Below are 11,976 nucleotides of genomic sequence, written 5' to 3' on the forward strand. Positions count from 1 at the left end.
ATCGCTAGCTTCATTGTTCGCTAAATAATAATTAAATAATTTATTCCTCTCCGCTGGATAGTGTATTCAAATTTGGATGGATTGACGTATTTATAAGATTTTGCTATTATTGTTGCTTTATAATGATAATGAATTTTGGTCTCTATATTACTTTGTTCAGTTGATATTTCGCACTACTTGTTGATTCGTGTTACCGATCACGAAGATGGAGAAGAAGAAATCATCTTCGAAATCGCCTAAATTAAGAGCAATTGATAGTACCAAAGATACTGACAACACCGAGTTGGGAACGAAAGAACGTTACGGATGCTTTAATATTCACCCGGATTGGTTACAGGTTTTTAATAATCGCAAGTGGCTAGCATTTTTGATAGGCGTTTGTCAACTTTTATTTAGTACAGTCACATCAGGTTACGAATCTAGCATCGTATCAACTTTACAGAGAGGATTTGGACTAAGTAGTACTGACATTGGTGGCATATCTGTGTGTTTTAGTGTTGCACAATCTACTTTAGGCGTTATTTTATCGCATAAAGCAGCTAATTCTCATAAGGGAAGATGGGTAGGCATAACTGCAATTATTGCTGCAATCGGATGCTTTATATACGCATTACCACATTTTGTAACAAAATCTTACGGTATACTGAGTTCTTACCAAAATGGTAACCAAAGTTATGGAATTTGCTCTTCGACTAGCAAACCGTCTCCACTTACTGATCAGGAACAGGCATCGCAAAAGGGTCTTTACATATTTCTTTTTTGTCTTGGCCAATTTGTTATTGGCGCTGGTACATCTATTTTAAGATCAATCGGCTGGTCATACTTAGATGAAAACGTTAGTCCCTCGGTATCTGCTTTATATACTGGCATTAACTTGTCGTTACTAGGTCTTGGAATTGCATTAGGTTTTGTATTTGGTGGCACTGCATTAGATTTATACGTGTATTGGCCTGCTGAAGTTTCTGGTAAGTGTCAGTAGCATGTTTATTGGCCAAAGTGTGTAAAAGTTTGACGCAAACCTCACATTTCTTACTAATATTATGTCCTATATCTTTAGATCCAAGCCTAACAATAGATAATCCAAATTGGATTGGTGCTTGGTGGTTAGGTTATATTGTAATAGCAGCGATCATAATCTTGATGGCTTTCCCAATTTTAGCTCTGCCACGCCATTTACCGAATTATGAGTATTATAAAATGAAACGTGCGCAGCAAGCCGAAGGCAAATCAAAAATTGATCGTTATAAAAGTAAAACTTTAAAAGATTTAATCCCATCCTTGAAGGATTTATTGCTTAACATGCCCTTTATGTGCACTGTCTTAAATTTGGTGGGCAACTTGATTGTGCTAGCGGGCGTTGGAGTCTTTTTTCCTAAGTATATAGAATCTCAGTATGGAGTACTAGCTTCATCTGCCAGCATGTATACTGGAATAATGATTGTTGTAGGAATGCTAGTTGGTATTGTTTTGGTAAGATTTAATTTCAACTAGTTGTACAATTAGTATTACATTTTCATTGCGATAATGTCTTATGCTAGTAACTGCAGCGCAACTATTTCACCTAGTTACAGCCGTTATGTGCTAGGGAATATACTGATAGTGTGTAGTGTACAACTCTACATCTTCATAAATAAGTGTTTATTATGGCTTAAGAATCCATAAGTTAGATACGGTAGTTGGTATCTTAATATTTCATTTTAAAACCTTTCAGTCAACTTATAAGTTGCCCTGGATGCTGTAATTGAAGCTTGTGTTGTAACTTAAATTATTCAATGCTTAGGGAGGAGGATACATGAAGTACAAGAAATTGAAAGTTTTAGGCTTGGCCAAGTTTGCAGCCATTTCTACTACATTAAGTACAGTTACGGTAGCAGCGTTTCTTATTGCAGTATGTCCGAGAACTTTGATAGCTGGAGTCAATATTCCATATCATAAGTATGTATCAGCGCCTTTCAATATTTAATGCTATTGCGATATAATTCTTAATTAAGCATAAATAGTAGAATGCCAAGATAATTAGATTTAATTGCTTCAGCCATTGCAAAAATTCTATTAGTCTGAATCAATTATCAAACGTTAATTCTCATCATATTCCCTGTCACACCGTACTTTCACAAAACAATTCGAACACTGTATTATATGATTGTCACTCAGCTGGCAGTCTACGCCTATTCAGATCATTTAGTAATCAATATAGACACCAAACCATGCAATATAATGACATCATTAAAGAAAATGTGACAAATTGATACGACTTGATAGATCGATTTATTATCAGGCTATCAATCTGATTATGTACTGAGTCTGTTTTCAGCGGGCTTAACAACGAATAGATCAGATATACATCAGCCACATCATGCATTAAAACTTTGTCAATCTATCTAGATATACTCTATAAAAACTGTTCAAGTGTTTCCTAGTGTTTATGCGTTTTTTTTACTGGCGATAGATTTACTTATGTCCGAGTTTGGTCCGTGTAGCGCCAATAACGATATCAGTGAATGTTACCTTTGAATAATTTTTAAATTTAGCGAAACAATTCTATGTAAACAAAAGTTTTAGCCAGTGTACGCCTATTTCAAACTTGTTTTACGATAAGATAACGAAAAGGCCAAATCCACTAAACTTGTCCTTAGTTCGCGTATAACTACCCTGATTAAGAAACTTTTGAAAGTAGTTATCCTTAATCCTACCTAATCACAATAATTTGAGCACCTTTGACCAGTTAGCAAGTACTAGACTTACGAACTAATATTAGTACGCAACATGTTGTCTTTATATAATTTGTACGGTAGCAACAAAATATAGGTAATGAGTACCAACAACCATCATATAAATCAGTCTAGCCGTTAATAGTTTTAAGTACAATTTCTAGATTAAACAGCTATAATTACGGACTTAATACATCTAATGGCTAACATGAAGTAGACTAAGTACGTTATATTCGATTAAGAAATATTCTCGTTAAAGCATTGAATCTATTTATAAGTTAGTTACCATCACAATGTTTCGAGCTATAAACAGGTTGATCTCCAGTACGTTACCATATAGGCCGTATACTACTCCGAGTACAAGACTCATCATTGCTATTTTATGCGCTACTTTTTACAATAATGAAGCTTTCTATTGGTACACTATGGTACTTGTCTAAATTATTAATTCAAACAAGGCTTAGCTAATAAAATTACCCTACCGTAGACTTTAATATTTTAATCTCTACTGCAGTATATCACTTTCATAGTAGTAGATTGTAGCGTTATAGGCTAGTACAGCAGATTTCAACTATATTTTATAATTACAACAGTCCTGATCGGCTAGTCTAACATTTACTGTTATTACATTACACATCACAACAAATTGGTGTAACTATTTGCTCATGATGGGGAAGCCATTAACCGATTACTGCGAAAATTTAGGATTTAACCCCAAAAGTCTCGACAACAGAACCTTTCAATTTTTCTTTGTCGCCCAATTTATTCATCTGCAAATAATATTGCTGACTTGAAATTCTGAAATTACTACTTGCAGCAGTTAAAGTGGACTGGCAAACTTAACTAGCTTTCGCTTAAGCTTATTTTTTGTCAGCTAGTTACAATTCGTCATTATTTATCAAAAACATATTAGACACTTTTATTTCAATAGATGTTCATGCGGAAATGGGAATGCTTTTTTTGTTATGATAGTCTGATTTAGAATTTGATTTTGCTCAAGCTCTAATTCAGTACTATGCAGTCGTCGGAAGCATCTTATAAAATAATCAGTAGATACATTTTATGGAAAGAATTGTTCTTAATTATTCGCTTATGTTTTAATTTATGCGTATGCATTAACTACGAATTATGCTTTTTACAGTTTCACCAGCGAAATTGCAGTATCACAGACACATAATTTATCAGATAATTGTAATTCTGGATGTTATTGTGATTCCGAAACTTTCAAGCCTGTTTGCGATCTCTCGACTGGAATCACGTATTTTTCACCTTGTTATGCTGGATGTACCTCTAAAGGAATAGATTTTAATAACGGACAGCAGGTAATTGTAAAATTTAATCAATACAGCCTGTTATATCCTAAATGTCAGCATGATCGAAGCTTGATGGTAATATTGCTTATCAAAGGACATTTACTTGACATCGACAGGTCTCAAGACTTTTTATTAGAGGCCAAAATAAATTCTACATTACCGATTGCCATCTCTCCATAACTCTAGCTCTATTTTTTTTAATTTGGATTTGCGCAGGTATTTGGTAATTGCAGCTGTTTAAGCACTAATACGAATGCCATGAGAAATCATACTCAGTCTTTGGATGTAGTTTTGAATTATTGTCCAAAAGAATGCAATGCTCTCATTCCTTTTATTATCATGGGAATAATATTTGCATTTTTGGTTTATTGCAGTCTCATACCTTCATATCAAGTTATCTTGAGGTTAATAGAAACTCCATTTTCATTCCTTACAATTTATATAACACGCTAAGAAGTAAAAAATTAAAAATTTTATCTTTCAAAATAGGTGCGTTCCGGAGAGTCAGCGACCATTAGCTCTCGCTGTTCAATGGGTATTTATCCAGTGTTTAGCGAATATTCCAGGTCCAATTTTACTCGGAACTTTCATCGATGGTGCATGCTCTCTGTGGGAAGTTCAAAACGGAGAGAGAGCTTTCTGTTGGATATACGACAATCAGTTACTCGCATATGGATTAGCTGGTGTTATATTAGCTATGAGGATATTTTCTGCAATTTTTTCGATATTAGCATGGTATTTTTTAAAACGTGATATCAAAAAATACTCTGGAATAGAGAAGGAAAACATCAAAGATGATCATGAAGCGGATGAAAAGGAGCCGGAAAATAATATTATTAAGCCATCTAGTTCAAATCAAAATATGGTTGAAACAACATCTAAGTTGAACGGATTCACTGAAACTTTAGTATAATGTTAATGTGGTAAATTAAAATTTTAATTTTAAAATTACAACGTTATCCTTTTTGGCAAGCTATGCAAACCCAATGGTATTTAATCCTAATACACTACGTCTACCTGAATGTGAAAGAATGCAATAGTAAAAACTTTTGCATTATGGTCAGAAGACCATTAATTAATTTTTCATTTGATGCAATGATATATACTTAGATGAAAATATCTTGGCAGATAAAATTTTGGACATAACCCTATACTATCCAATCAGTAAAAAGTAGAATCAAGTCAGCAGACCTGTAAACATTTGTGGTTTATTGCGGCTTATTATTACATCTATATTGCTTGTAGTCAAGATATTCCTTTCGATCTGAGTATTCTACGATGAACTTTCACTTGTTGGAGCAAATTAATTCAAGTGTAATCCATTTTTTTTGCATTCTTCTTTATTATAAAACAGCACAATTTCAATAATTAAGGTGTTTTTCATCTGCAGCTATTACCCTTATATTAGTACTACATACAATTTTAATAACATTTTATGAATAATACAATTATTATAATAATTCTCACACTCTATTGTTAATTATATATAATTACCGTTAATATAAAGCTAAAATTAGAAATAAGATAGCTGTCTTGAGTTTTAATTGTCACTATAATTAGAATTCACACTGGAATCTACAACAAGTACACCTTTTGTTACTTTAAGTACCAATAATTCAAGTTTATGCCGATTTAGTTTAAATTGACTGAGTTTTTCCGTCAAGTTAGGGTTCATTTCGTCTAAAGAGGTAGAGGTTATGATTACTGTTCATTCTGACGATAGGAGATCGTCCGTGCTTAGAGTAGGACTTGATAATGTCAGGGAGGATAAATCCGATACAACACTCATAAAATAGTTTTTACTATATCCTCGTTACAAATTTCGATTTGTTACACACCGTAACTGTATCACAGGAAATATCTTCATTCATTTTAAGAAGCCATCCATTCAGATTATTCAGTGACGGATGATCAAATGCTAGCAAGTATTGAACTGAATGTAAAGAAATTACTTTTCTCTCGATTTTTTACAATTTTATACTAATTATCTATTTATATTAGTACATCATCTATTCGGCAATCTTCTATGACAATTCCAACCCTAACTGCTTCGCAGGAAATACTTTAGTTCATTTTAGACGCTAGACATTAACGACCGAGTCACGGATGATGAAATGCCCGCAAGCAGGTAATGTACTGTACATACTGTAGAGTACAGTACTTTCTGTATATTGTACTGTATAGGATGTACTGTAAGGCAACGTTGCGATTGCGCAGTTTCATTACTATTGATAGGGTATGAACTTTTGTCAACGGATTTTGACTCATCGGTACTGTTTCTCATAGTCCTGTACTATTCTGTACAATACAGTACCATGGACTATAGTACAGTATTAGCAAATACTAAAGTTACTGTAGTGTATACTTGGACCTGAAACTCTCCTCGGATGGACGGACCTTGCATATCAGATAAGGGCGAAACTATCGTACTGTTATCTCATAGTACTGCACTGTACTGTACAATACAGTACCATCGACGACAGTAGAGTACTAGCAAATACTATACTGTATACTTGGAGCTGCAACTCCCCGCGGATGGACGGACTTTTCAGATAAGGGCGAAAATGTCGAAAAACAGTTTACTCAGTATAATGTAGAGTGTAGATCTATCGTATCTATTTTCTAAATCGATCGTATTCATTTGAATAACGTTCATGATCTAAATTGATTGCTTCTAAGCAGAACTTAGTAAGAGACAATGGAATGCAACGTAATATTACTTCATTTAGATCAATGCAATCCATATTCAGAATCGACTGCCTGCTTCCAAAAGTACTGGTCATAATGAAGTGTTGGACACAATTTATTGACAAAGTAGGCCCAATGTCTGTCCGTCCAAAGAAGTTGCAAGTCCATGGATTCTTTCTAGTACATCGATCGAGTTAGCTAGTTCATCAATTAAGTCGCAAGTTTCCAATGTGGAGCGAAATGTTGAGCGAATAGGCCCAATGGAGGTTTATTCGATAATTAGAGCAACCCTACTGATTGATCATCCAATTTAATCTCGTACAAGCAGGCGGATCATGAGCATTAGACCTTCGAATTTACACGCACTTGATCCAAGCAACCGTACTATTCGTATTCTCCCCCAAGAATTTGACCCCTAATATAAGGCTTATTGTTCTTGGTTGAAAGTTCATGCATTGTGCTCAAACAGGGGGCCCTGTTTACACGACTATATTCGACAAAGATTGTGGCATTGAATAGAAGAAGTAAGGCATAAAAAAATCAGAATACGTACATTGGGACAAAATTGGGCATATTGACCATCTATCATTTGCTTTAGGGTCGGCGAATTGAGCGACGGTGTTTAAATTAGGCTGTGTTGTACCATCCCATTATTCAGGAAAGATAGAAATATTGGAAATGTGAGCTGGAGCCCAACTTTGATTTGTGATTGGCTTGGTGGATATTATTATTTTTTACAATCGCAAAATTAATATTGAATTTGAAGCCTTATTATCAGTTTCATTGGAAGGAGTAATTAGGAGATTGTGAGTGTTAAAATGGACACAGAAGTCAATTTTGGGTCATCGTCAGATGATGAAATGAAAGAACAGAAAACTGAGCGTAGAGGCTCTCAGTTACCACCAGATCAACGTTTTGGTTGCTTTAATTTTCACCCAAATTGGTTACAAGTATTTAACCATCATTTATGTTTGGCATTCTGGATTGGTATTTGTCAACTTTTTTATGGTTTTATCACCACTGGTTATGATGCAAGTATAGTTTCCACTATACAGAAAGGATTTGGTTTGAGTAGTGCTGATATTGGTGGCACAACGGTCTGCTATAGCATAGCGCAGTCAGTATTCGGTATCATTATATCACATAAAGCGGCACATTCTCATAAAGGAAAATGGCTTGGTTTAACTGGACTCATCACTGCCGCTGGATGCATCGTTTATATTTTGCCTCATCTTGTAACTCCCAGTTACAGCACTTTAGATTCATATCAGCTTTACGACAATCAATCTGATTTTTGCTTGGAACATAATAGGTCGATTCCTAATGTCTGTCAGCAACAGAATATAAGCAAAGGAGTATACCTTTTTATTTTCTGTATTGGTCAATTTGTCTTGGGTGCCGGTACGTCTATTCTCGCTACAGTCGGTTGGTCTTATTTAGATGAAAGCGTTAGCCCAGATATATCTCCAGTATTTACTGGTATCAATGTAAGTATAATCGGATTAAGTACTGCTTTTGGCTTTGCTTTTGGAGGGACGGCTTTGGATTTATACGTCTATTGGCCTTTTAGAAAGCCAGGTAAGACACCGTAATCACATTCAATGTAGTTGAATGTTGTTGATATAATTAAGCAATAAGTGCAGAAATTTCTTACAATGTTATGTTAGAACTGTTACGTTAGGATTTAAAAACAGAAAATATTCAATATTCGAGATAGTACTGAAACACTACAACAGTATTACCAACTGCTAATGTAAGATTAGCTAGCCCATAAACCTATTTAAAAAGTAGACCCTTGGCATAAATATGATCATTATACGCGTACATCATTGCCACTATGTACTGTGGTATTACAGCATTGAACGAATTAAGGATGGCATGGATGAAAATATTAAGCTTCTTCAATTAAATTCTACCTTAGAAATGGTAGCAACTTCTTAATTTAAGATCCCAAGTCCTCATTCTTTATCGAGCTAGACTTTGTAGGCTATATATGATTCCCAATTAAGTTTTAATACCATCCATGGTAGAGTAATATTAGCGGTTATGCAGCGTAAATTAAAATAAAATATATTTTTGATACTCTTCAATCAATATGAAAAAATTACTGTAAATGATACTGATTTATGTTACTTAGGCCCGGGATTGACACCAAATAATCCAAACTGGATTGGTGCTTGGTGGCTTGGTTACGTCCTTACCGGTATATGTGTGGCAATAGGTTCGATACCAATGTTCGCTTTTCCTCGCCATTTGCCAAATTATGAACTGTATAAGAAACAACGTAAAGAGCAGGCTATTGGTAAATCAAGCGTTGATAAACAGTATGGCACAAATCTGAAAGAAATTATACCAGCATGTAAAGAGTTGTTATGCAATTTACCCTATGTATGCACTACATTAAGTCTAGTAGGGCATCTTATAGTGCTAGCTGGTATGGGAACATTCCTTCCAAAGTATTTGGAAGCACAGTACGGAATAAGTGCAGCCGATGCGAGTATGTATTCTGGCCTAATAATCGTTATAGGAATGCTGCTTGGAGTTATACTGGTATGTTAATTGATGGTCTTAATGCTAGTTAGTAGAAATTGCCGAGCTAGTTTGTTCTGTAGTTAAAGATACAGTATTAAGAGAATAAGCTCATTTAACGATTAAGCATCTTACACATTATCTTGATTAATACAATTTTGTGTAGTTTTTGAACATCAGAAAATTGAATCGATTTGCAAATCATTTTCTATAACTATGTTGCTATACGTTTATACACTCAGGTAGGGATACTCCTGAAGAAAAAGAAATTAGGCGTTTTAATGTTGGCAAAATATAACTGGATGGCTTGTTGTTTAAGTATACTGACTGCATTCGCGTTTATCATTACGAGATGTCCAAGTACAGCTATTGCTGGAGTAAATGTTTCTTATTTCAAGTAATTGCTAAATAATAGAAAGAGCACTGTAACTAAAAGTTTTATATCATTTTAATTATTTTTACTATTAGTTTAAGATGAAATAGTGCGAATTTATTTTAAATAACAAGCATGGATGCATATTTGCGAAATTACATTAACAATTAGCCGTAAAATTAAGTTATCTTGGCATAATCTCGTTTATTAATTTGCTATCATAACCCTGTTTAGTGATACTTCCGCTAAAGGCACTAATCACCTGGCCTATAATCTGAGTATTGAATGTAATCTTGGCTGTCACTGTAGCACCGATAATTTTAAACCAGTATGCGATCAAAGAACTGGAATAACATACTTTTCGCCTTGTTATGCCGGTTGTTTATCTGGCAATGATAGCATAGCAAAAGAGGAGGTCAGTTAAATAAAATCAACTAATAAGGTTATGGTAAATCAACGAATTAATAGCATTTTTAAGATATGCATCAAAACTTAGCAATTGCTTCATTATATAAGCTTGAAAGCAGCCGTTCCCTAATTATTTTTGTTATATTTTAGATCTTTTACAATTGTAGTTGTCTAAGTGGTTGGAATTTAATGAACAACAGCGACGCAATTTCTCAACATGTTATAATGAATTATTGTCCGAAGCCCTGCAATGCCTTAATTCCATTTTTAATTTTAGGGACTTTATTTGCTTTTCTAGTCTTCTGCACACTAATACCTTCATTTCAAATTATCTTTCGGTAAGTTAAAATTAATGCGAGATGATGTCATCATCATAGTGTAATCCTGATATAATTAAAATATTATCTGAACTATAAGGATACATAATCTCATGCTAATTAAAGTAATATCAATTTAGCTGCGTCCCAGAGAGCCAACGTTCACTTGCTCTAGCTATAGAGAAGGCAATTATCTTGGTTTTAGCGACTACGCCAGGTCCTATTATAATGGGTGCATTTATTGATAGCGCCTGTAATTTATGGAAAGAAGACTGTGGTGAAAGAAAGTTCTGTTGGATATATGACAGTCATTCCTTGGCATTAGCTATAACTGGTGTTCTTGCAATTATGAAAGTGTTCTCAACGATCTTTTCCTTTCTAACATATTACTTCATGAAACGTGATATTGAACGATATGAAGTAGGAGATGAACAGACGATTATAAATGAAAACTTGAGTAGTGCAAGTAAAGATGATCAATCCTTTCATGAGCATCCTTTACTACAACCTGAAGATATTTCCAATGATTTAGAGAAATCAGTGGTATTTTAAGCTTAAAATGCATTATAATTTCGTTTCTATGTGATGGAGTCCACACCATTTGCTATGCATGATTGTGTGACAACCTTATTTTATTCTAAGAATAGATAGGCTGCATGAAGTAAGCATTTAATGGCGCAATAGATGATATCTGTACGCCTAATAGCGTTATATTAATGCAGCAGAGAATGAATTTAAGATTATAAAATCTTACAGTAATCTGTAATACTTAATATGGAATACAGTAATTTTGTTTCATGTTAAAGTCATGGAATAAGTTTATAAGACACTCCCAATGCAGTGCTATATTTTGTACTAAACATAGTATTCGATAAAACTTCTGTTGCTTCAGTAAGAAATTCGTAAAGGCCTAAAAATTAAAAAAAGCGGTATATAACCATCTAACGTGTCATCAAAACTAAGGGGTGCTGTACTCCAGCAATACTGAATAAATGAAGTTCGATAGGTATCAGATCAAGACTTCATAACCTGCTGTTTCTATGTATACAGATTCGTAACTACAAATAAAATCAATGGGCGGCTGTTACAAAACAGCTTTGCAACAAGATAGCGTAATGCAGGATCAATCAGTCGATTCCCTGAACCACGTATCAGGGAGCAGTATCTACTATTTCAGGAACACTTTTCCCATACTAGTAGACTACAAAAAGACTTAGACACCTCGTATCTTACGTTAAACACTAATCATAAGAACTAACTTTATCATACGATTTATCACATTTATATACTCTTTTACAATAGCAAAGACATCCTAGTTAGTAATATCAACGTTGAAACCTGATAATGAATCACAAGCTGATTTTATCTACTGCTACCTAATGAAGACAACAGTATTCACGAACATAGACATCGAATGACTAATACAAAATTGTCGGATTACAATATGTCCTATCACGGAACATTCCTACGATAATCTACAATGCACCATAAGTAAATTATAATCACAGTGATTTGAATTATAAGAAGACTAGTGCAAACTCCCGTCGCTTTGCTGACGGTTAACGATAATGTGCTCATTTAACAGATAGTATTACCATTTGATAGACCGGTCAGAGGTTCAGTAACTTTTTACCGTG

The 11,976-nt window shown here is 34.3% G+C and overlaps 2 protein-coding genes across 2 annotated transcripts; both read left to right on the forward strand.

The window, feature by feature from the left end:
* Nucleotides 1-205: 205 nt before the first annotated feature.
* TRIADDRAFT_31072 (uncharacterized protein) lies at nt 206-4,937 on the forward strand (the record flags this gene model as incomplete). The annotated part of the gene is made up of 6 exons (XM_002116509.1): nt 206-975; nt 1,065-1,470; nt 1,781-1,935; nt 3,862-4,033; nt 4,241-4,428; nt 4,514-4,937. 6 exons carry the CDS (start codon nt 206-208, stop codon nt 4,935-4,937), a joined length of 2,115 nt encoding a protein of 704 aa, XP_002116545.1.
* Nucleotides 4,938-7,572: 2,635 nt separating this feature from the next.
* TRIADDRAFT_31000 (uncharacterized protein) lies at nt 7,573-10,891 on the forward strand (the record flags this gene model as incomplete). The annotated part of the gene is made up of 6 exons (XM_002116510.1): nt 7,573-8,290; nt 8,850-9,262; nt 9,484-9,638; nt 9,849-10,029; nt 10,173-10,360; nt 10,480-10,891. The coding sequence occupies 6 exons, from the start codon at nt 7,573-7,575 to the stop codon at nt 10,889-10,891; spliced, it is 2,067 nt and encodes a 688-aa protein (XP_002116546.1).
* Between the last annotated feature and the right edge of the window lie 1,085 nt (nt 10,892-11,976).

The sequence above is a fragment of the Trichoplax adhaerens genome, genomic scaffold, assembly GCF_000150275.1.
Source record: "Trichoplax adhaerens TRIADscaffold_16 genomic scaffold, whole genome shotgun sequence".
Taxonomy (NCBI): Eukaryota; Metazoa; Placozoa; class Uniplacotomia; order Trichoplacea; family Trichoplacidae; genus Trichoplax; species Trichoplax adhaerens.